The sequence below is a fragment of the Puma concolor genome, chromosome B4 (genome assembly GCF_028749965.1).
Source record: "Puma concolor isolate L17-30 chromosome B4, mPumCon1.1.hap2, whole genome shotgun sequence".
Lineage (NCBI taxonomy): Eukaryota > Metazoa > Chordata > Mammalia > Carnivora > Felidae > Puma > Puma concolor.
The window spans coordinates 59,229,316-59,254,712 of NC_141673.1; the positions used below are offsets into that span (position 1 = coordinate 59,229,316).

The 25,397-nt window shown below is 49.9% G+C and overlaps 2 protein-coding genes across 4 annotated transcripts; both read left to right on the plus strand.

Moving 5' to 3' along the window:
- The first annotated feature begins 8,015 nt into the window (after positions 1-8,015).
- Positions 8,016-15,269, plus strand: RDH16 (retinol dehydrogenase 16). 3 transcript variants are annotated; one of them, XM_086713040.1, is made up of 6 exons: positions 8,016-8,170; positions 10,628-10,962; positions 12,125-12,383; positions 13,677-13,840; positions 14,390-14,626; positions 14,999-15,269. In XM_086713040.1, the coding sequence occupies exons 1-5, from the start codon at positions 8,112-8,114 to the stop codon at positions 14,605-14,607; spliced, it is 1,035 nt and encodes a 344-aa protein (XP_086569166.1). In that variant the 5' UTR covers positions 8,016-8,111; the 3' UTR covers positions 14,608-14,626; positions 14,999-15,269. The 3 variants fall into 3 exon arrangements, with proteins under 3 accessions (XP_086569166.1, XP_086569164.1, XP_086569165.1); XM_086713038.1 differs by lacking the exon at positions 8,016-8,170 and adding an exon at positions 8,836-9,075; XM_086713039.1 differs by lacking the exon at positions 8,016-8,170 and adding an exon at positions 10,126-10,244.
- Positions 15,270-18,449: 3,180 nt separating this feature from the next.
- On the plus strand, positions 18,450-25,017 carry SDR9C7 (short chain dehydrogenase/reductase family 9C member 7). Its single transcript, XM_025926731.2, has 4 exons — positions 18,450-18,889; positions 21,517-21,775; positions 22,444-22,607; positions 24,128-25,017. The coding sequence occupies exons 1-4, from the start codon at positions 18,589-18,591 to the stop codon at positions 24,343-24,345; spliced, it is 942 nt and encodes a 313-aa protein (XP_025782516.1). The 5' UTR covers positions 18,450-18,588; the 3' UTR covers positions 24,346-25,017.
- Positions 25,018-25,397: the final 380 nt, after the last annotated feature.

Below are 25,397 nucleotides of genomic sequence, written 5' to 3' on the forward strand. Positions count from 1 at the left end.
CCTGTCTGTGGATTCCTACAAAAGCAGAACTGGATGTGGGTGGGCGGGCTAAAAGAAATCTGAAAATCAGCCAGGCTTTTAGTCACTCTGCCCTTTGCCGCTGGCTCGCACCCATCCCTTTGCCATTCTCCCCAGCCTGCATCTTGGCTCTGGGGTGCGAAGCTGGACACAGAGGGAGGATTAAACGTGGGGTGGGAAAGGGGGCTGCACTGAGCTTCAGGGAGTCTCCTAGACCCGGAGGCGGAGAACAGCATCCTTCCCCCACCGCCTCATGCTTCTCGTGAAGTGTGGCCAAGGGTGGCTGAGAGAGAGAGACAGACACCAAGCTTCTCTCTCCTGCCAAGCTAGAGGGCAAGGCTCAGAGCCCATGGATGTGTCAGCAGAGCCTCCTGCTTCTCAGCCTACTTTCACCTCAGTTAATCGTTTGACCCCTGAGATACCCTGTGGTATCCCCTGCAGGGAGAAAGGATGGGCTTTCTCATCTTCTGTTAAGCCCAGAGAGGTAGCCCGTCTCATGAGCCGCGCGGCTCAAGGTGTGTTGGCTGGAGGGGATTGCGTACGCATATTTAATCGAGGTGAAGTTCCCATAACAATATTAACCGGCTTACAGTGTATAGGTCAGTGGAGTTTAGTACATTGATGTTATTATGTGACCACCACCCCTCTCTAGGTCCTAACATTTTCATAACGCCCTAAGAAAACCCTACACCCCGTAAGCACTGCCTACTTCCCTCTTCTCCCAGCCCCTGGCAATAACCATTCTGCTTTCTGTCTCTGTGGATTTACCTATCATGCATATTTAACATAAATGGAATCATACAATGCGTGACCCTTGTGTCTTTTTTTTTCCACTTCACATAACGTTTCTGAGGTTCATCCTCATTATAGCACGTATATGCATTTCATGACCTTTTATGTCTGAGTAATGGTCCATTGCATGGATAGGCCACATTCTGTTTATCCATTCAAGGAGGTGATTTTTTTTAAGATTGCTAATTAATTTTTTGTTGTGGTGAAATAAATATAACGTCAAATTTACCATCTTAGCTTTTTTTTTTTTAAGTTTATTTATTTTGGAGAGACAGAGAGAGAGAGAGAGAGAACATGAGCGGGGGAGGTGCAGAGAGAGAGGGAGACACAGAATCCGAAGCGGGCTTCAGGCTCTGAGCTGTCAGCACAGAGCCCGATGCGGGGCTCGAACCCACAAACTGTGAAATCGTGATCTGAGCCAAAGTCCTATGCTTTACTGACTGAACCACCCAGGCATCCCACCATTTTAGCTATTTTTAATTATATAGTTCAGTAGCATTAAGTAAGGGGTACCTGGCTGGCTCAGTTGTTAGAACATGTGACTCTTGATCTGGGAGTCATGAGTTTAAGCCCCACATTGGGTGTAATTAATTAATTAATTAAAGTAATTAATACTTTCATTCATTGGTTAATTAATACTTTAATTAATTAAGGATATTCCCATTGTTGTGCAACTATCTCCACAAGAGGGGATATTTTTAATTTTGCAATTTTCTTTTTTTTTTAATTTTTTTTTATGTTTATTTATTTCTGAGACAGAGAGACAGAGCATGAGAGGGGGAGGGGCAGAGAGAGAGGGAGACCCAGAATCGGAAGCAGGCTCCAGGCTCCGAGCTGCCAGCACAGAGCCTGACGCGGGGCTCGAACTCACAAACTGTGAGATCATGACCTGAGCCAAAGTTGGTCACTCAACCGACTGAGCCACCCAGGCGCCCCTAATTCTGCAAGTTTCTTAAAGCCTTCTATAGAAAAACTGTTTCTCTATTCATAACACTTCTGACACCAAATATGTAGGGGTTTTTCTCCAATACCAATTAGTTTTCCAACTCCCGGACACCCTATAACCGTGGGTGTCCTAAAATTTATCAATTCTGGCACCAACCTGAAGTTTGTGTCAGACTCCACAGGTTTAAGGGCTCAGTCCCACAGGATTGTTCCCACTTTAGATGCCAGTCACAAACATGACTCTGTCCAACATGGTTACAAAGTCCCCATAATCCCCCCACCTCTGTGTCAATAATTTGCTGGCATGGCTCACAAAACTCAGGGAAACATTTACTTTGTTTACTGGTTTATTATAAAGGATACAAATGCACAGCCAGATAAGGAGTATATAGTGTGAGGTCGGGAAGGGTCCTGAGCTTTGTTCCCATGGAGTTGGGTACACTGGCCTCCTGGCATGTGGATATGTTCACCGACCCAGAAGCTCTCTGAACCTCACAGTTTTGGAATTTTTATGCCTGCTTCAACATAAAGGCATGATCTATTATAAATTATAACTCTAGTCTCTGACTTCTTCCCAGAGGACAGGAGGTGAGGTTGGGCGTTCCAAGCATCTAGGCAAGGCTTGGTCTTTCTGGGAGTCAGTCCCCATCCTGAAACTATCTGGGAAATTCCAAGGGATTTAAGAGCTCAGGAATTAGGGGCAGAGACCAAGTATACATTTCTTATCATGTCACACTTCTACTCACACATCAGACCGCCCCTAGACCAAGAAATCCGTCATGATGAGCTATGACAATGTAAAATGTAGTTTACTTTGATTTTTCAGACAGTTCTATTTTCTCTCTCTTTTGGATCCCAGTTTCTATCCTATGGATATCGTTTTTTAATAGAGAGCCTTCTGAAAATTCTCACTTCCTTCTCCATACCTTTGACCCATGCAGGTGGAGGCTCTACTAGATCAAGCACCCTCCAGGAAGACCTAGTTCTCATCTCTGTTCTTTCTCTCTACACATTCTGACTCATGGCCGTTTCCATTCCTCTCAAGACTGCACTCGAGTGGCTCATGTCTCCTGGGTCTCCGAATCTTTGACCCCAGGATCTTTTCCCTCCCGTATGGAGACATCACCCTCCACCTGCTCCCCGGCCCCCCTTCCCCCACATCACTGAATGTGTATGTGCAGCAGGAGGAAATGATGGGGTGCCTTCTGGCAGAGGCACAGAGGGAAAGCTGCTCCCTCAGGAAGAAATAAGTGACAGCTCTGCAGTTTTCATGTGGCTGTTTTTCTTTGGAGGGAGGAGGTGTGCAGCTGGAGAGAGAGAGATTGGAAGGAAGGGAAAGACAGAGGGGGCAGGACCCAGGCTTCTTGCCAACCTGAGCAGGAGGGGAGCAGCACACAGCTTTGCTCCAAGTAACAGGAACAGCAGCAGCAAAACAATTCCTGGAAATTTGCTCTTTCTCCTTCCTACCACCTCCCCAACTTTTTTTTCCAAAAAATGTAGACAAGATATTGTAATCAACAATCAGAAAGGAAGGAAGGTACCAGGGAGGAGTTATTGGAGGCACAGATAAAAGCAGGCAGCTTCCCAGGGTCAGGTGGGGGCCAAGGGCTTGTGCCTGGACCCTGGAAGGAGGGCTGGGCAGGCCGTCTGGCCTGTGTGGCCGAGGACCCTACTTTGTGTGTTGAGGGCGGATGGATTGCGGACTGGTTTAGGCTGAGGAGTTTGGCAACGACTGTACTTCCGCTCCCAGCCTAGCTGCCAGCAGGTCACTGAGTACAGAAGCCAAGCCCAGCCACAGAGGTCATTTGGCCCTCCTGCCGCAGCTTCCCCCTGCCAGGGAGGCAGTCTTATCTGCCCAACGGCACCAGCCTGGTCCCCGGGCGTCCCAAAGAAGGATGTGGTCCAGCGACCCTGTCCTTGGCTCTGCTCAGCTCTTTCCTGCTTACTCGCTCTTTGCTGAGGCACAGTGGAGCTAACGCTACTTCGGGGACCAGGCCTGTCTTTGACACCGTGTTCTGTTACTTAGTAGCTGTGTGACTTTGCACAAGTCACTTTACCCTTCTGAGTCTTAGTTTCCTTATATGTAAAGTGAGGTGACTGATGCTTCCTTCAGGGGTTATTGTATGGGACATACGAGATACGTAAAGTGCTTGGCATAAGCATGTTCCTTTCCCACTATTTGGGGATGAGGAAGGAGAGGTCCCTTCTTGGGGAATTACGTTGAGATACCTCTGCCCAGTCCCACCACTATGAGCCGTTTTTCTCTCAGTTGGATCGACACCAGCTTCCTCTTTCATTTAGTGGTCTGGTGTTCTGTTTCTCACGTGAAAGGTCAAGAATATTCCCGATGCCACTATGAATTACCACAAAAGCGATATAGCGACAAGTTAGCATTTGTGATTGACATGTACTGTTTGATCCTCATTAAGTTGTTACACTGTCATAGGCAAGGCTTCTATCATGTCGTGAGGCACGGAGAGGTTAAACGACTAGCCTGTGTCACACTGTAAATCCTTATTATAGGGATTCTTGACCTAGATTCCTGGCACCTAATGGCTTTAGGTGGTCTGCGAACTGCCTGAAAAGCATATTCAAAATCCCGTATGTTGTGTTAAGTCATTTTTATGGGGCTTAGAGTCTTCCTTAGATTCTCAAAAGGATCCACAATGTCCAAAAGGTTAAAACTGACCGCCCTCGAAGTGCCTCTTGTGGATAAAAAAGTTTTAGAAGCACAGCATACACTTGGGTGGAGGTGACTCAGCCTTTGGAATTCTGGGAAATTTCTTGAGTGAGAGCAAAGTCCCCTTTGTGGAGACGGAGAGAAGCATGGGATGACCTGGGGAGGGGTTGAGAAATGGGAGGTGAAATGTCTTTGCTGTCACAAGATGAAGGACAACTGTTTCCTCCCTATGATTTCCCAAGAGAATGTATGTGGAGGTGTGCAAGGTTAGTGCCAGGAAGAGGAGGCTCTGAGGGACCGACAGACACTGGAAGGTCCCCAGGGAAACTGGCACCACCCAGCAGCCTCCCAGCATGCCTTCACTCTTCCCCACCCTGTAATTTCCTATCCATCTCCTGGCTTTTGTCCCTCCCTCGGAACTCTCCCCCCTCCACTTCCTGATCCCTAGCACCTCCCCCAGGGTCTCCGTAGATGTGCTGACACTCCTTGTTGATCCTAGATTTAGTCAGTTTCTCCTAACTTTTGTTGAGCGCGTAACCTGGGCTGGACGGCAATGCCCCTTGACTTCTCCAGCGTTTCCGGAGGCCTTGACTTCCTAAGGTTCCCTCTTGACCACGACATAGATTCTTAGACTCCCCGAGAGTTGAAATGGAAAGGACTCACAAGATCATCCTGAACCTCCTCCCTCATTAAGAGGGGAGGAAGGGAGGCTTTGGGGAATCTCACGGCAGGACAATGTGAGAAATGCAGGTGAAAATGGAGAGGGAAGTGGGATGCTGGAGGGTCATCTACTTTCGCATGTGTTCATCTTGTAGGACGCCAGGTGCTGCCAGGTACTAGAAGACTAAAACTGGTGAGACTCGGTCCCTGCCCCCGAGGGGCTGCAGCCTTCAAGGCTCTAGTGTTCAGCACATGGGCGACCCATACTGCTTCAATCAGATGAAATCATTGCTTCAGGCTTTACCTGGAGTTTCTGGATTTCTACCATTTCTCTACCCCTCCCCCCCAAACAATTCTTATCCAGCCATTCTGTGGCCTCTTGGGGAGAGATGTTCAAGAGGAATGGTGTTTGGGACCACATCCAGATTGTCTTTCCAGAGTGTCAGGGAGCTGTGCACCGGTTAGGTCTCTGATTTCTGCCAGTGCTTCCTGAAGGACACAACCACAGAAACTTATTGAAGGGCTCTGCCTAGGGCCACAACTCAACGGTCCTGCCACAATGGCGGGTGAGCCTCAAGGGCGAAGAGGTCCAATGTAAGCCGGCCTCAATATCCCTTGAACTATTGCATGACCCCCTCCCTCCCAGGCTTCTTTTCTGGGGAAGGAGCTTGGTACATTTCAGTGGATGTAAGCAGGGACTAGAGCCCAATCCTGTCAGAGGCCACCGGGGTGCCCTGAGAAAGCCGCCCCATCGCCAGCTGTGCCCACTCTTCTTTTATGATGTGATGTCATCTGCCTCATCCTGAAGCCCCTCCATGGGCAGCTATTCCGTCCAGTCTCCAGTCCTATCTTGAGTCTGCTGAGGGGGCAGCTCCCCCCTCCTCCCCACCATCATTGGGATACAACTGAATGGATATTTTTGCAGTTATGGGGCTTACAGCCCTCCCTGCTTGCGTGAGGTTTTAGGCCCTGTGCAAGCCAGTCTTTTCTGCCTTCCGAGTCTGTGCTGAAATTCTGGATGTGGGAGGGGCAGAGGGCGATGCAGGCAGGCACCCGGGGCCTGCTGAAAGGGTAGCAGCTGTGAGCCCCGCTTTGCTGAAGTGCTTCCTTTCAATGCTCCCAGCAACTGGGAACAGTCTCTCTCCTGCGTGTGCCCACCTTCATTCCCTTCTCCCCCATCTTTGCCTCCGATATCAGACACCCCTTTAGTCTCCTGAACACCTTTCTGCCCCTTCCCTACTAAAGGGAGGGGACCTTATACTCTCTGCCTTCTCCTTCTAACCCCTCGAGAGGCTGACAGTGACTTAGATTCCTGAGGAATGAATTCTGTGTCCTGAGCCAGATGATGAAACCCAGGCCCAGAGAGCATGTTGAATGCACATGTGTCTTGAATCAAAGTGTAGCTTCCCATTAAGAACCCTCCTGAGCTTGGGAATGTCAAGGCCCAGCATGCTGGCAGAACAATGAAACAGCTCTAAACCTGGGACCCAGTGCAGAGTGGCCCATGTCACCCCATGTGTAGTCACATGGACACAGAGAGCAGAGGGCAGGGAAAGGGTGAGGGAGCCCTGCTGACAGCAAGCTATCTTTCTGGGCAGGATTTGGGATTTTCAAGGGCATATGTCAGCACTTACAAAAGTAGCCCAAAGAGCAGACAGGTTGAGGATAGGAAAAAATGTTCCGGAAAGACAATGATCAGGAGGGAAATTAAAGACTTCATGCCAGAGAGCCTGGAGGCCAGACTGCCTATACAGCCATCCTGACCGAGGAGGCCAGACCCTTTTCTGATCATAGCCTGTCTGCCTGTTCCCTGCAAAGCCATGTGGCTGTACCTGGCGGCCCTCGTGGGCCTGTACTACCTCCTGCGCTGGTACCGGGAGAGGCAGGTGGTGAGCGACCTCCGAGACAAGTACGGCTTCATCACGGGCTGTGACTCGGGCTTCGGGAACCTGCTGGCCAGGCAGCTGGACCTGCAAGGCTTGAGGGTGCTGGCTGCATGTCTGACGGAGAAGGGGGCAGAGCAGCTGAGAGACCAGACATCAGACAGGCTGGAGACGGTGATCCTGGATGTCACCAAGACAGAGAGCATCTCTGCGGCCACCGAGTGGGTGTAGGAGTGTGTGGGTGACGGAGGTACTGCCCAGATTCCTGTTTGTGCCTCTTTGTTGCTTCTCTCTATGCAAGGGAGACCTTTTTTCTGCTAACTCGGAAGATTCCCAGGATGTTTTCCAGAACTTGAAGTCATACTAGCTTTCTTTGCCTCACCCAGCTTATCAGAAGAGGGTCTTCCTTCTCCACTGCCCCCCACCTTGAGACCTTGGAGCTCTGGAGTTTTGGGGAGAGGGTGCCCTGATGAAGATGTGCCCTCCCCGAATTCCTCCTCTCTCAGCAGAGGTTCTGGATTTCTTTTTTTTTTTTTTTTTAAGAATTTTTTAAATGTTTATTCATTCTTTGAGAGACAGAGCATGAGTGGGGGAGGGGCAGAGAGACAGGGAGACACAGAATTTGAAGCAGGCTCCAGGCTCTGAGCTGTCAGCATAGAGCCCGACGCGGGGCTCAAACTCACAAACCGTGAGATCATGACCTGAGCCGAAGTTGGACACCCAACCGACTGAGTCACCCAGGCGCCCCGGTTCTGGATTTCTTGATGCTGAGTGACTAGGAAGACTCACTTTCTGGAGGAGGAGTTGAGACAGGGGACCCAGCCTGAATGCTTGCTTTGGTGGCTGGGGGCATTGCTGGAGCCAGGTCCTGTTCTCAGCACTTTAACAACACCTCATGGTATTCTATGAAATTGTTTCCTGCATTTTATTCATCATATTCAATATAAACGATGTCTTGGCAAACTTTTTTGTTGTGTTTTGTCCCGGAGCCTTGTGACGTCCTTGCCCCTCTGCCTGTCTGCCTTGCAGGAGGAGCTCTCCTACTCTGGGGTGACGGTGGCTGTGATTGAGCCCAGTTTCTTCAACACTGGAGTAACCAACTCTGAGAAGATTTCTAGGGCCATCCAGGAAGCATGGGATCAGGCCAGCCCAGAGGTCAAGGAGATCTATGGGGAGAAGTTCCTGGCATCTGGTGAGTGAGCTGTGGACTGGGGGGAAGGGAGACAAACCCTTGTGGGGCAGCCTGAGCCCATCCCAGCTCCTCCTACAGACTGGGTCAGGCCTCCAGGCTCTGACTCAGCCCACACAGTGGGGACATTTAACTCCATCCCCATGGTCCCGTGTGGCCACCTGCTGACCTCAGGAAGAGCCAGGCTTGTTAGACGTAGGGGCCACGCTTTCCTCTAATGCCCTCATTATTTGGGGAGGAAACTGAAGCCAGAGAGGGAAGACATGCATGGATTCCGGACAAGCTGGCATTAGCCAGCTGGTTTTCAGGTGCTTACATTTCTAGTGTTTGTAGAGACCTCAGTTTCTGCGGAGCACATATTCCCAGGAATAGAGCCAGAGGGGGCGTAGTGTGGAGAGTGTTCCTGTGGGAAGGAGTCGGGACACACTCGGATGACATCCCTGCGTCAGATCCTCACAGTGAAGGCACGGATGTGTCTCTGCATTTTTGCGTTCCCACTCCAGATAGTGGAAGCTGCCTACCTGTAGGCCTGGAAACAAGTTGCACAATTGGTACCTACTCCCTGTCCTTTCCAGCTCCCTTTTCTATCACCTATGGCTCCCCTCTTCAGAAGATCCACACCCGGTGGAGAAGAGGGAATGGGTGGGAGCGACGCGCCCACGGGAAGGCAGTCTCGCTGAGTTTCGGCAGGGCACCACCAGGGGGCGCGCACCTCCGCTCCAGCGCGCGCTCGGTTACAGGTGCTTGTCTGGGGAATCTGGCAGAGTTGCCCCTTTTCGGGGGCGTGCGTGGGGATCTCAGCGTCTGGACGTCCTGTGCAGGATCTCAGCGCAGAGATCCGCAGCAGCGAGTCTCCATTCCCCTGGCGCCCCTGCGGGGTTTCTCGTTCTGGGCCCCACAGCTCCCAGGTGAGTGGCACCCCAGCCTCTTTCTCTTACTATCCTCTCTGAACTTCCTGTGATTTCAGAGAAATGAACTCCGAAGCTCCTGGCACCGCTGACAGGCGGTCACGTTGTTTTGAGGCTTTACAAGAGTGAAGCAGCAGGTGCTGAGGGCTGGGAGGTGTCTCTGCCACGTGGCCCCTTGAAAGTTGATGGTTGAAGGAATCTGTGGTTACTGAGAAAAAAATCTCCAATTCCTTACAAGTAAAGAAACACGGCCTTATCCCTTAATGGGGTTTGGACATACGTGTCTCTTTGGGTCGCTGAGAGTTTCCAGGGCTCCTTCCTTCCTCCTTGCCTTCTTCTCCACTGCCCTTGAGGAAGCCCTTGTTAGGAGGGTCCTGGCAGTGACCCCCAGGAAGCAGAAACAGGTGAGGCTCTGCAGGACCAGGTCTTGCCAGGCTGCCACCGCTTCCCGCCTTAAGAGATAAATGCTTTCAGGACTACAGCCACCTCTCTGCACATAACAGTTTCAACTAAAGGCTTAATCTGTACCCCTTTCTGTCCTTTTCACCTGCTGGGGGATACTTCTGCAGTTATGGGGCTTACAGCCCTCACTGCTTGCGTGAGGTTTTAGGTCCTCTGCAAGCCAGTCTTTTCTGCCTTCCAAGTCTGTGTCTGAAATTCTGGATGTGGGAGGGGCAGAGGGCGATGCAGGCAGGCACCCGGGGCCTGCTGAAAGGGTAGCAGCTGTGAGCCCCGCTTTGCTGAAGTGCTTCCTTTCAACGTTCCCAGCAACTGGAAACAGTCTCTCTCCTGCATGTGCCCACCTTCATTCCCTTCTCCCCCAACTTTGCCTCCAATATCAGACACCCCTTTAGTCTCCTGAACACCTTTCTGCCCCAGAGAAATACTGTATCTGGAGGGAATCTATTCCTTAAACATTTTGCCTTCTCCGATCTCAGTGAGAGTGACAATGACTTAGTCTTCTCAGAAATGAATTCTGAATTCTTATCTGGCTCAGATAAGGAAACCCTGGTTCATAGCATAAGCTGGCAGCCAAGGTCACACAGCTGGTTGGTAGCAAACTTGGGTGTTGAAACCACATGCATCTCGATTCGCAATGTATATATCTTCTTCGTAAGAATCTCCAGTAGGTCAGGGAGACCAGAGGTACAGCCTCGAACAGGAACAAAGTAAGAAGACAGTTCTGAACCATGAGATTTAGGACATAGGGGATTCCAGTGTGGGGGGGGGGAGGGTTGGGGGGGTGCGTATGAGGGAGTAGGTGGGCAGAGGAAAATGGGAGGAGTGGAAGGACCAGGAGAAGGTGACTGAGAAAAGTATCCTCATGTCAAAGGATTCTTTGTGAAATCCAATGGCATCTAGTAGAAACAGCATTAATGTACCGAAGAGCATGCCAGTTGAGGCCGGAATCAAGAGTACTCACTAAAGGGAGTGACCAGGAAGAACTTGAGGACTCCATGTCAGACAGCCTGGCGGCTGGCCCGCTACTCACACCTTGTGTGTTCCTAAGTCATCCTGTCTGAACACCGGCTACACTCTTGTTTCATTTCAGCCTGTGTGTTCCCCACAAAGCCATGTGGCTGTACCTGGCGGCCCTCGTGGGCCTGTACTACCTCCTGCGCTGGTACCGGGAGAGGCAGGTGGTGAGCGACCTCCGAGACAAGTACGTCTTCATCACGGGCTGTGACTCAGGCTTCGGGAACCTGCTGGCCAGGCAGCTGGACCTGCGAGGCTTGAGGGTGCTGGCCGCGTGTCTGACGGAGAAGGGGGCAGAGCAGCTGAGAGACCAGACGTCAGACAGGCTAGAGACGGCGATCCTGGATGTCACCGAGACAGAGAGCATCTCTGCGGCCACCGAGTGGGTGAAGGAGCGTGTGGGAGACAGAGGTACTGCCCAGATTCCTGTTTGTGCCTCTTTGTTGCTTCTCTCTGTGCAAGGGAGACCTCTCTTCTGCTAACTGGGAAGATTCCCAGGATGTTTTGATTTTCGAAGCCTCAAGCTTTGGAGTTTCCTGAGCAGAAGGCCTGAGTGCCTGAGTCTGAGCCCAGGGTTAAATGAGCTCAGCCTGAGTTTAGGGCCAATAGTCTGAGGAGGTGTTGGGACACTGAGGCTTGCTACGGGGCAGCGTGGGGCTGAGCCAGGCTAGACCCAGGCTCCTGATCTCAGCAGATACACATTTTCTTGTTGGTTCCTTCCCACCGGGCCCTCTGCAGGGCTTTAAGATCAGCCCCACTTAACTTATGAGGACACTGAGGCTTATGAGGGAGCTGAAGGGACTTTTGGTCAAATGTGGGTGAGGGGTCCTATTCTTCCCCCTCTATTATGCTGCCTGCCCTTTTCGGGAAAGAAGACATCATTGATGTCTTTTTTGTGATTAAAAACGTAAAACATGCTCTTTGTATACAACATAGAAGATGATAAAGATAAAAGGAGATTTTCCAAATATCAGTTTCCAGAGTCAGTTACATAGTTATGTATCCTATGATCAGCATTTTCATTGTCAAATCCTTTTTTTTTTTCTTTTTTAAAAATACTTTTTAATGGTTTTGTGTGTGTGTGTGTGTGTGTGTGTGTTTTTAGAAAGAGAATGAGAACATGAGCCGGTGGGGGAGGGACCGAGAGAGAACCCCAAGCAGGCTCCACACTGTCAGCACAGAGCCCTATGCGGGGCTCGATCTCACAAATCGTGAGATGATGACCTCAGCTGAAATCAAGAGTCAGACGCTTAACTGACTGAGCCATCTGGGTGCACCTGGGCACACTCTTAACGAAGCTGGGCTTATTGCCCCTGGTATGCCAGGCACTGAGGAGCAGCAAGTTGAGAAGGAACATCCCTGCGGTCCAATAGCTCAGTGTGCGTGCAAACGCTGATGCCCCGTAGTCACTTCATTCTCACTTCCTCTCTTGCACCCTTTTCCTTTATACATGTAGATGTTGTTGATGTGGTAAAAAAAAAAAAAAAAAAAAAGTGGATTGGAAGGTGACTTGGAACCACAGTCGTGTCTCACTCAGGCACATGGTGTTGCTCTCTCCCTACCCTGTAACCAGGACTCTGGGGCCTGGTGAATAATGCTGGCATCTCCATTCCCTCGGCACCCAACGAGTGGCTGACCAAGCAGGACTTCATGAAGATACTTGACGTGAACTTGTTGGGGTTGATAGAGGTGACCCTGAGCCTGCTGCCCCTAGTGAGGAAGGCGAGGGGCCGCGTGGTCAACATCTCCAGCATCATGGGCCGGGTGTCCCTTCTGGGTGGGAGCTACTGCATCTCCAAGTATGGCGTCGAGGCCTTCTCCGACTCCCTCAGGTATTGGACTGGGACAGAGCCCATCCTTTCAGTCTTCCTGCTTCTGTGCTTCTGGGGGAGATTTTCCAGGGGGTTCAATCACTCACAACCTCAAAGGCTCTTCCTTCCAGATGCCTCTGTCTTGCTTCGTGCTAGGAATTCATTGGGAAGCACCTTCCCGTGTTCTGGGCATTGGGATGGGCCCCAGGCCTATACAGTTGGTTTCACCTATGGTTGCCCTGGAGGAGGGCCCACAGTTGGGAAATGCTTGAGGCAGAATTGGACCTGAGATCATTTGGCTACAGAGCTCATGTCCATAATTCCTATAATATTCAGCTTCAGGGGGCCCTCGACATGGAGGTCCAGCATTTGACTCAGTTCAACAAGATGCTTCTCGGCATTTCTGTGAGTGCACAACAAATGTGTCTGAGGACAACAAGACAAGGTCCCTGACCTAAAATGTCTGACAGCTGAGAAAGGGACAAGAGAGACACAAATGCTGTGACCATCTATCACGTTGGTCGTGACTAACTTAGCTAGCTATGGTGGTGGTGGTGGCCAGTAGAACAAGGGGAGAGTCTTAGAGAATGGCCTGAGCTGAGGATTGAAGAAATGAACTTGGAAACCTGGCAAAGTAGGGTCAGAAGGCCTCCTGTATGAGGGAACGACTCGAGCCCAAGCCCAGGGTGAGTAATGGCTGACTGCCTATGCTGTGGGGTCCTCTAGGCTAGTGGACAAGGCCTGGTCAGGCAGAGGGGATGCTGGGCAGGTGGGCTCAAGGAGACACGGGGGCCCCGGACAGGCTGCAAACCTTCTTGCTATTGGCAGCAGGACCCCGTAGAAGGGATTTACTCAGGGGAGCAACGTGGTCAAATCAGCCTCCGGAGAACCCACTGGCCGCAGGGCAGAGGTTGGCTCTGGGTGTCGGGGATCTGAGATGTAGGCAGAGATGTTCCTCAGAGGACAGAAGGCAGACGAGGGAGCAGGGTACAGGAGGTAAAATGGGCAAAGTCTGGAGATGGATTGGATGTGAAGGGAAATAGGAAAAGATGGCACGTAAGTGGTGCTTCACAGCAGAAGAGGTAGGATGTGAGCTAGCCAGCACGCGTGTGGACAGTACTGGAAAACATGTGCACACCTTATGCAGAGATACATCATCATTATTTTCTCCCCCTGGATGCTGCTCTTGGAACCTGTCCGAGCTTTTGAGTTTATCCCACCCCAATCCCAAGTTAGGTGTATATCGGGTTTGTTTGTTGTGTTTTGTCCCCGAGCCTTCTGACGTCCTTGCCCCTCTGCCTGTCTGTCTTGCAGGAGGGAGCTCTCCTACTTTGGGGTGAAGGTGGCTGTGATTGAGCCTGGTTTCTTCAACACTGGAGTAACCAACTCTGAGAAGATTTCTAGGGCCATCCAGGAAGCATGGGATCAGGCCAGCCCAGAGGTCAAGGAGATCTATGGGGAGAAGTTCCTGGCATCTGGTGAGTGAGCTGTGGACTGGGGGGAAGGGAGACAAACCCTTGTGGGGCAGCCTGAGCCCATCCCAGCTCCTCCTACAGACTGGGTCAGGCCTCCAGGCTCTGACTCAGCCCACACAGTGGGGACATTTAACTCCATCCCCATGGTCCCGTGTGGCCACCTGCTGACCTCAGGAAGAGCCAGGCTTGTTAGACCTAGGGGCCACGCTTTCCTCTAATGCCCTCATTATTTGGGGAGGAAACTGAAGCCAGAGAGGGAAGACATGCATGGATTCCGGACAAGCTGGCATTAGCCAGCTGGTTTTCAGGTGCTTACATTTCTAGTGTTTGTAGAGACCTCAGTTTCTGCGGAGCACATATTCCCAGGAATAGAGCCAGAGGGGGCGTAGTGTGGAGAGTGTTCCTGTGGGAAGGAGTCGGGACACACTCCGATGAAATCCATGGATTCAACCTGGAGATGAGTGGGGAGAGGTGGGGTGCTTTTAGAAACTTCTCTCAAATTGATCCCAAAGCAAGATTAAAAGGTGACGATATGTTGTTCCCTTTGGACAGTCAAGAAATCAGCGAAAAAGTTGAAGTCAACATGTTGCAACAATCTGTACTTGGTGACAAACTGCGTGGAACATGCCCTAACAGCCTGCCACCCCCGCACTCGATACTCATCTGGCTGGGATGCCAAGCTCCTCTACCTCCCCATGAGTTACATGCCTACCTTACTGGTGGATGCCATGATCTACTGGATGTCTCAAAGACCCATCAAGGCTCTGTAACCCCAGACTGGGGTGCATGGTAGGAGGGAGCTGGGTACTGTGTGAGGGTGGGAATCCCTCAGGGGGAGGGAAATACAGTGGAGGGGGGGTTCTTGTGTCACCAGGGGCACCCATCTCAACTTCCTCCTCCCCTCCTCCCCAGACTTCCCTGGGCATTAGCACTCTAGGAATATTAGGAGGAAAGTCACAAGTTTTGTGATTGAGGAACAGGGACCCAATAGCACACAACCATACCCTGTTCCTTGAATGACCTCTCAAGGCTTGGAGTCTTTTGGCCCTCCTGCCACTTGAGGAATCCATTCTTGGCAGCGTGTTAGCAGCAGGGAGGGGCTCAGCCCCCACCTGCTCTGCTTCTGTCCCCGTACTCAAGGTGTGCCTTGCTTCTGTCCAGTGTCCCCCTCCTACAGGATGGACATGGCCTGGGGGAGTTAATGCCCCTTTCCACTGAAGATACCTCTGACAGGGATGGAGATGTGGATGGCAACCACCAGCCTGACCCATCAACCTGAGGTGCCAATTCACAGACCCTGGCTGAAAGGACATGTCTGTAATTGGAATCATGACAGAGGATACAGAAACAAACCAGTTGTTGAGTTGTCTTGAAACCTTGATGTCCATTGATTATTTTTGCCTTAAAATAAAAATTGATAAGTTTACCTAGATCCAGTGATTGGAACTGTGGCCTTGGGGAGTGGTGGGATATGAATCCATAAGAGAAGGAGTCAGGTGCCTTCATGGAGATCATGGGGGTGGGATTTTAAGAGGGGAGTTGGATCACTCTTCTTTCCAAAGAAGTGGGGTGGGAGGCTAATGTTTCTTTTCCAGGATTTTTCAAGTAACATGGTGTCACAGGAAGACCCAAGGATGGATAGACAAAGAGAAGTTGCTGAGGCACTGGCAGACTCCAGTCCCTTTCCTGGGGACATCAGCCTCTCCCCTCAACAGTAACCTCTCCGCAGCCCTCTTTGTCCCCTCTTTTAGAGTTATGCCCCCCATCTGCAGCCATCCCCAGGTTCCCCAGCCCAGATCCCCTTTCTCACACCCTATGGTGGAGGACAGTAAGAGTCACTTCTGGACCCCAGTCTGTTGTTTTCTGCTAACCTTTGTTGAGCACCTACTATAAACTAGGCAGGGGTTCCCTTAATTACCCAGCATTTCCCAAGACCACAACTCTCTACATCTCCACTGTTCTGATGATGTTCTGAGTATGAACTGAACAGAGAACGCATTGTACAAAGCGATGTAGATTCCTGGGCTGAGGACAAATTGGTGCTGGGAGCTGCCTCATCAGGTGCCTTAATTTTCTTCCCTCAGTTTCAAACTGAGGCTATGGAGACCTTAGGGGGACCTGATACTGTAGAATATCAGTGTTTTTGGTGAAAACAGAAAGCGAGGTCAGATGTGGCAGTGTCATTCATTCTCACCCTGTAGTAGGGGCTGGGGATGGCCTGGAGGAGCTGAAGGCCCCTCTCTGCTGAGGATACTAGTGAACAGACATGTGGGTGGAGTTCAACCACCAGCCTGACCTGTCAGCCTCAGGTGCCCACACAGCAGGGAGACCTGTCATCTGAGAGTGGGGCATTTCTAGCCCTAGGGAAAGAACCCTTCTGTGTGGTCCTGCAGCCCTCCACTGTGTGACCTGCTTTTTTGGGTGTTGGGAGTTTGAACCCAGGAGAGCATTTCCTTGACCATCAGTCAGCAGAGAGGCCCATGCGATCATGGGTCAGGCCTGGTCCTGTGTTGGAGCAGTTCCAAGTCATCCCTTTCTAAATCCATAGACAATCCCTGGATGTCACCTGTCTTCTCAAGGATTGGGATACCCCTGGGGCTCTTCAGCCCTTGAGTGACCTTGTCTGGCTTCCCCTAGCCAAAATTTCCCTGTCCACTTACCCAGAGGGCAGAGTTAGGAGGTGCCTCCCAGACTGAGTGTATGCGTTGTGCCTTGGGCTTGGAATGCCATAGTTGGGGTTTGCTTCCACTGCTTCCCACCTCTGTCCCACACGGGGTTTGGATCAGCACCTCAGGGGTGTGTCCTTGATCTTACCTCTCACTCCTACCACCCTTGTTATAGAATGACCAACCTCTCTGGTCTTTCTTGAGGTGACACCTGCTTTATTTGATTCTGGAGCTTACCAACCTTGGTAGATAGCACACAGCATAGAGATGCATCCTTGTCTCTTCACCCTAGGAAATTTGTGGCCCCATTTCTTTCAGACTCTTTGAACAGGGAAGGTGTGGGTGGCTGGCCGCCAGTCCCTTGGGATGAGTTGGTGACTAGGCTCATCTTGGGGAATGGTGACTCTAGAGGTTTATTCAAGAGCCACCATAGACCCCAACATCCTCTGTCCCTGAATCTTAGGCTCCTCTGTCTCATCTCCTTATTTCTTCTTCTTTACCAGCTTCCCTCCTAACTTTTGTGAGTTCTTTGCCCCATTTCCTGGAATTTCTCCCTCCCCTCCAAGTCCTGACCTTGAGACTTTTCCAAGTCTCTTATTCCAGTCTTCTTCTTGGAGCCAAGGAGTTGGCCCCAGGCCATTCCTGCAGCTGCCCAGGGAACTCATGACCTGCCCTTATCATCTGGCTGGACCTCATCTCAATGATGTTCATGTCAGAACTCTCTCATCTCCTGCCTCTGAATTCTCTTGCCACTTGTGGTTCTACCCGTTATCAGCCCCAGTATATTAAAATCCCCCTGACTCCTGGTCTCCCCTACCTCTGTACATCCAATTAGCCACTGTGTCAGTTGACTTCATAATCCCTTCCTTCCACTATCCCCTCTGGCCTTCTCAGATTACTAGATCCCCTAGTGTGTGCTTAGCCCTCGAGGTAGAAAGAAATGCCCAAGGGGGCCCAGCCCTGGGGGAGCTGATGTGTCTTCTGCCATTAACTTTGTCCATTTGTCCGGTCACCAAGTGAGGGTGAGAGCTGGGTCTGCCTGGAATGCAGTGGGGGCTCCTCATTGGTGACTTGAGTATCACCTCCCAAGACCCAGGCCCGGAGCCCCTCCATCTTTCTGCTTTCAGGAACAGCCTCCCTGGCCATCCATAAGAGACTCTTAAATACAGAGAACAAGTTGAGGGTTGCTGGAGGGCTGGGGGTGGGGGTGGGGGGCGGGGATGGGCTAGATGGGTGATGGGCATTAAGGAGGGCATTTGTTGAGATGAGCACTGGGTGTTATATGTAAATGATGAATCATTGGGTTCTACTCTGGAAACCAATACTACACTGTCTGTTAACTAACTTGAATTAAAAAAAAAAAGAAATTAAAAAGAAAAAAAGCAGCCTTCCTGCAGAAGGGTTCTGCTGCCTCTGGCCTCAGTGGAGTCACATCCACCCTGGGGAAAACCTTTTGTTTTTCTTAATCTCTCATAATGGAGATTCACCTAAAGACAGAGAATTGCAAAGAGCCAGTAACTTGAAACTCATTTCTTTTGGGACTTGGGGGGCACAAAGCCAATTCTGTTTGTTTTACATTAATGAATTTGTCTTAATTTTTTTGCCTGAAAATAAAAATTAAGTTTATTTACATGTCTGAACTCATGACAAATGATTTTGATCCCTGGGCCAGAGGTGGGAGATTCCCAGGGATGCTCTCTGGGCTGAGTCCTCCTTTCTCACCTGGCCTGCTCAGACCACCCAGGTGAGCCACCTCTCAGCATCAGCATCACCAACGGGGTCTTTCCTATCCTTGGCAGCTTCACCTATCAGGGCTGGGGGAGAGCGAGAGGCAGCCACCAGTACTGTCTGAGGTCACAAGGCTTCAGGTTGGACTTGAATTTCTTGCATCTAGGCTAATTGGTATGGTGATGCATCCACCTATAGAAATTATAAAGTGGCTCATCCAGGAGCCCTGTCTGTTGCCAGTGGAAGAAAGCTCTTCTCAGTGGCTTTCAGCAGACTGCCAGCTGGGGCTCAGAAGACCAGCCTCTCCAGCTGTCTCCTGAGCCCAATACTTCTTGGCCACCAGCATCCTCTTGCCCTATGGCAGCTATCACGGATCTCTCCTTTATGTATCGATGGTTCAAGAACTGCAATCTGGTCCGCAACCTCTCAGACAAGTATGTCTTCATCACAGGCTGTGACTCGGGCTTCGGGAACCTGCTGGCCAGGCAGCTGGTTGATCGAGGCATGCGGGTGCTGGCTGCTTGCCTCACTGAGGAAGGGGCCCAGAAGCTTCAGCAGGATACCTCTTACCGACTGCAGACCACCCTATTGGATGTCACCAAGACTGAGAGTATAAAGGCAGCGGCCCAGTGGGTGAGGGACCAAGTGGGTGAGCAAGGTGGGGCAAATTGCATTCTTTGGCCTTCTTAGTTTATTCTTCTGTCTTTCTCTTCTAGGCATCTGACAGTGATCAGGGACAGTGTTGTTCAGATGTAGTAGGAGAGGTGATGTAGAGAAAGGGGCTGGGGCTTTGGCTCAGTGGGTTTGGAAACTGTTGCTTAGTTTGGTCTGTTCACACAAAAGGGGTGATTTCCCAAGGAAGTTTTTTTCTGCTAGAGACTCAGAGGGATGGGGGAAGGTTGCCAGAGGATGTGGGAGAGGGAAGACTTGTTCTGTATGTCCAAACCTCTAAAGATGGGAGTTGCCTCTCTGGGATTTAGGTAGTCCTAACCATCAGTTCCAACTGAAATGTGAGCACCTTTCTTACTGGGAGTGGGCTGGGGAGAGGGAAGAGGGGACAGGAGGTTGGACTCCCTGAGCAGGGACATTTGCTCTCCTTGATTGTGTCAAACTGGAAGGCAGGGGAGACAGAGATCTGTCCTCTTCCTTCACATCATGGTGGGTATTGGGTTGACCTCAATGTAAGTGATGACATCAGCGTGACCGCTCCTATTGGGAAAGGAGGCCGTGGGCTGGCTGGGCTGGCCCAGGACTACATGCAAACCTGCCCGGGAAGCTTCCTGCATGCAGGGCATGGGCACAGGAGCAGGAGAAACAGGCTGGCTCTGTTGTGGAACAGCAGCCTGGAGGAAGTCCTGGCTCCTAAGGGAACTGGTCTGGGGGCTGGAGAGCCCTGGGGCCCAGGAAGGGCCAAACAGTAACTCTCTGCTTGATTTTTCTCCTTAGCATTTACCACTATCTAATATTCCATATATTTTACTTATTTTTCTTATTCATTGTTTGTTTCCCCTGCTAGAATAAAGGTTCCTAGGATGGGGCGGGGGGCAGGGCTTTTTGTCTCTTTTCTTTTATAGATCCTTAGTACAGAATAGTGTCTGGCATCTAGTACGGTGCTCAATAAATTTTTGTTGAATGAACTAATTAATGAATAATTCAGCGAGAGTCAGTCTCTTTTCTCAATAGGCTGCCTTGCCCTACATTTAGCTGTGAGCCACTTGTGTTAATGAGTCACTGGGTATATTAGTTTCCTGTTGCTGTTCTAACAAATTAACACAAAAATGTAGTGGCTTAAAACAACACAAATTTATTATCTTAAAGTTCTGGAGGTCAGAAGTCCAAAATGGGTCTCACTGAGCTAAAATCAAGGTATCAACAGAGCAGTGTTCATTCTGGAGGCTCTAGGAGAGGATTCATTTCATTGCCTCTCCCAGCTTCTAGAGGTTGCCTGCATTTCTTAGCTCATGACCCTCTTCCTCTCTCTATATATATTATATATATAATATACAATTATTCCCTCATATTGAGGGAAGGCTGTCCTGGAAGATACAGTAGGGACATGGCTTGTGTGTGGACCCCAGGCATAGGAGGAGGGTGGACCAAGAGTGGTGTTTACATCCTGACAAGTTATTGGAAGAGAGTGCAGTTGTGCTGGGAAGAGTATCTTGGGGCTGCAGGAGTCAAGGTGAGCTGGGAGGACGAGGGGAGGGGAAGGGAAGGCAAGGCACCTGAGCAGTGGGGTTTTTGGAATCTTTGATACCAAAGGTGTCAAGGTGGAAGGTGTCCTTAGGAATCGTTTTAAGGACTTTTCCAATGTGTTTTTAGAATCAAACCTCCTCCTCCAAGTGGAATTTCACTTGGAAGCTTGACATGTAAAACAAATGGAAGTTGAGCCTCCCCTGCATCTCCTGAGCCAGTTCTGGGGTTCAGCCTGGAAGGGTCTCAGGATTGCAAACCCCAGGCTGGAAGCAACTGTCCTGGCCAGTCGATAAAGGACCTGAGGCCCAGAGAGAGGAAGTGACTTGTCCAAGGCTGAAGGTAGAAATAGAACTGGAACTTAAGGATCTTCAGGTGTGGGTTCCTGCAGAGTTGAATGACAATACTTAGCATTATTTCTCTCCATTTGTACCAACTCAACTCAAATTAAATATTTGAAAGAGAGCCCTTATTACATTTTTTTCATGATTGTTTTATTTAAATGTGTTACACATTTATGAATATTATTTATTTCCTCTCTGGTTTGTGAGCTCCTTGAGGGACAATATCTATCTTGTTCATTTTACATCCCCAGCACCTTCACTGACAGAGAATAGATATATGAGTAGATAAATGGATGAATGTGTGAATGGATGAACTCATTTTAATAATGTGTGAAATGGAGTCGGTTTCTTACACTTAGGTGGATAGAGAGGGGGAAGCATGATAAGGGCAAGACTTCAACCATTAATTCATTGGTATGAAAATTATCTCTCTCTTCCCAGAGCTAATAGCTTAGGTGCTATTAGCTAAAGCCTGGACTGTAGCTGGTACAGGGCCCCAGCTAGCACAGTGACAGTCTGTGTGAATCATAAAAAGTGCCCCTTTGGGGAAAACTAATTAGTAAAAGGCATATCTTCCTTTGGGCTGTCATAGCTCCCCATCACATGCCACCAGCCTGCCTTCTTGTGCCTTGTGCACCTGCTCGAACATCCTCAGAAGCCCTGGGCTGGTGGGTGGTGGACACTGATGATTTTCCAGAGATGCTAATGATTTCTGTGTGGTTCTCTCTCCCTCCCATCACGCCCCCAGGCCTCTGGGCCCTGGTGAACAATGCAGGTGTAGGCCTGCCCAGTGGGCCCAATGAATGGCTGACGAAGGAGGACTTTGTGAAGGTGATCAATGTGAACCTGGTGGGACTGATCGAAGTGACCCTCCACATGCTGCCCATGGTCAAAAAAGCCCGGGGCAGGGTCATCAACATGTCCAGCTCTGGTGGTCGCGTGGCTATCATCGGTGGTGGCTACTGCGTCTCCAAGTTTGGCGTCGAGGCCTTCTCTGACAGCATCAGGTGACTGGGCCCTGGTGCCAAACCACTCTGGGTCGGAGTCCTGGGGATTTCACCTCAGGAAGAGAGAGCTGGGGAGGGCAGCATGTGGGCAAGGGAGTTCTGGAGGGAGGGAGCTAACACAGTAGCAGGAAGAGGGCTAGTCCTCAGGGAGCCTTCCCCAAGGACCAGGAGAAGGGATGAGGAGAACAGGTAGGGTGGTGATAGGAGGCTGTCTTCCTGTATTCCCTTCAGCTGTCTCGAAGTAAGTAGAACTATGTTTGGGCCTATGAGGGTAGAAAGGAGAGTATTTGATGCAGACAGAGAGGCCTGGAGGCAGATATGCTCTTGGGAGACTCTCAAAGGAGGATTCAGGCCTTACCCAGACCCCCTCACTCCTTTGCCACGTGGGTGTTGAGTATGAGGCTGAGTGGGTGAACCTGGTGGGAGGCAGGGCTTTGGTCTAGATTTCTCTGTTGACTTCCTTCCTGCTGGGTTTGCTAATGCAAACTGCTTGGGCAAGGGCTGAGGCCCTGATTTGCATGAAGGCAATGCCTGGCCTGGCACAGGGGTGGAGGGAAGCACCTCCAGGTTTCCGGGGAAATAAGCCCCTGTAGAGATCAGAAGTGACTGTGCCTGATGATCCTTTGTCATCGTAGTGCCCCAGACTGAGTCCAACTCTTCTTTCCCAGGCGTGAGCTCCACTACTTTGGGGTGAAAGTCAGCATCATTGAGCCGGGGAACTATCGAACATCCATCCTGGGCAAGGAAGGCATGGTTTCCCGCATGCGAAAGCTGTGGGAGCGGTTGCCTCAGGAGACCCGGGACAGCTACGGAGAGGACTACTTCCACATCTGTGAGTTCTCTGGGAGGGAGACGAGTCTCTGAGAGGAACAGTGAGATCTTGGGGATCACTGACTCGTTTCATTTCACAGATAATGGGATGGAGGCTCAGAGGGGTTAAGGACCCAAAGTCACACAACTAGTGGCAGGCTGGGATTTGAGAATAGAAGCCAAGGGCACAACTGCTCAGAACAGTAGCCTTTGCGGGGAGAGTGGTGGTAGGGGAGATGCTGCCCAGGGACGTTCCCCACTCCTGGCACCTGCCTCCTGACATATTATTAGGCAGGTGCACAGGTGAAAATGTACTGACATGAGTACAGAGAAGTTAAGAGCACAGCTGCTTCACTATAGTAGTTTTCTCTCTAGGAAACACAAAGGGGGTTCATTGGAGTTGGAGGTGAGGGTACTTAAACCACACTGTCCCACCTTCATCAACTGCTCACCACATTCTTGCATGGAGAGGTGAATTCTCTGTCTCCCTAGACCATCCCCAAATTTGGACCAGCTATTTCTCCTTTTGTTTTCAAGTTTTAATCCCTTATTGGGATGCCTGACTCTCAGGCACCATTTCCTTCTGGAGTTCTTGGGGCTCTCGTTGAAGTATGAGTCCCAGTGACCTGCCCCCATCCCAGAGTCCTGGGGCAAAGTTGTACATCAGGGCCGGTAAGTGTACCATGAGGTTTGTCTATTTGTGTTGTGAGCCTTGGCAGACTTGGACCACTCAGATGCCTCACACCCATCTTCATACCCATGTACGCAATGCTAACAGAACAGCCCCTCACATTTGTTAGAGACTTACAATGTATCTGCCTGTGCCTTAGATCATTTGAGCCCCATAATGGCCTAATGACCAAGGCAAGGGCAGTGTTACAATTTTTTTTTAAGTACTCTCCACACCTAATGTGGAGTTTGAACTTACAACCCCAAGATCAAAAGTCGTGTGTTCCACCAGCTGTGCCAGCCAGTCATCCCAGCGTTACTATTTTTTAATAACATTTTCTTTCTTGCATGACTTTGTAGAAAATATGGTAACTCTGAGACCTGTGTAGGAGAAAAAACAAAACAAAACAAAACAAAACAGCCTCCAGTGACTAAGAATCCCACAAGCCAGAGAGTAATTTTACTTATTTTCTTCCAATTTTTCTCATGCACTTATATACACTTGCTTTCTTTTCTGTCCTGCTTCACTGTCTACCCTGCTATTATTCATCTTTATTATTCTTTAGAGCAGGTATTATTATTCCCATTTTATAGATGATGGAAGTTTCAGCTCAAAGTCACACAACCAGTAAGTGGCAGAACTGGGCACAGTTCTTCTGATTGCTAGTAGGAATTCAACACACAGTTTTTGAATTCAGGAAGAGAAATAGGATTATTGACAGGGTGTTCATGTAAGGGACAACCTGGAGGGTGTGGTAGATCTGCCTGAAATGTTGGATCTGATGGAAAGGAAGCTTGGATAGAATTCAGAAGAAACCATCTTTTGTGAAGAGCAACAGAGCCTTTGATTTCTGCCCCCTCTTGTACCCTCAGATACTGAGAAGTTAAAAAACATGATGCAGTTGGCAGAGCCAAGGATCAGAGAAGTCACCGACAGCATGGAGCACGCCATTGTTTCCCGGAGCCCCCGTATCCGCTACAACCCTGGCCTGGATGCCAAACTCCTCTACGTGCCATTGGCTAAATTGCCCACTCCCGTGACAGATTTCATCCTGAGCCGGTACCTTCCCAGGCCAGCAGACAGTGTCTGAGCTGGGGAAGTCCAGGTGGTTAGTGGAGTGTGGAGGAGGGAGGGGTATGGCAGAAGGAACTGCTGGGTCACAAGAGGTGGTGTTAGGCAATCGGGGTTCACTTTGCTTGGCTGACACCCACTGCCAGGGAAATATTGGATAACTTCCAGCAGAAGACAAGTGCCTCTTCCCATTCACTGGGGCCCCACAGAAAGCTGCAGGTGCAAAGACCTGAAGCATGGCCCCAAGAACATCTGTCACCCATTAAGGATATGGCTTTTTCTGGACCTGGAAATGTCAAGGGGAGGAAAACAAGCTCCTGCGGAATCATGAGACTCTCTCAGTTATCACCACCACTGCGAAATATTGCAGGATAATCAAGCTCATGGAAGCATCTCAACCACTTTCCTATTGATCTCTCAATATGCATTAGCTTCATTCCCACAACCCATTATTTGAAGTATGTACTAGGGCAGACAGGGAGTGCAAGATTATATCAGGTAAAAGTTTATATTTTCTCTCTATATAAATTTATCTGTTCATCGGTGATTGGGATCCACATAAAATAACATTCATTTATTTAATCATCATTGGTTAATTTTTCAAATATTTATTGTATGCCTATAAGATACCAGGCACTATGTAGGTGCCAGAAGGATGTAGAGATGATTAAATCATGGTCTTGGTTTTTTATTGTTTGTTTTGTGGCTTTGTGTTTTAGCACAATATCTAGTAGCAGAGATGGGACAACCAGTGATAGAAGAAACAGAAACCAGAAAATTATTATTTTTTTTATAGAGAGTATGTGAGTGTGAATGGGGAAGAGGCAGAGAGAGAGAAAGAGAGAATCACAAGAAGCTCCATGCTCAGCACAGAGCCCAGTGCAGGGCTCTATCCCACTACCCTGGAATCATGACCTGAGCCAAAATCAAGAGTTGGATGCTCAACCCACCACCCAGGCGCCCCCAGAAAATCAAATTTTTAGAACTATGAGGAACCTGAGAGGTCATCTAATTCAGTAGTTCCCAAACTGTACATTGTAATCATCTGGTTAATTAAAAATACAGACTCCT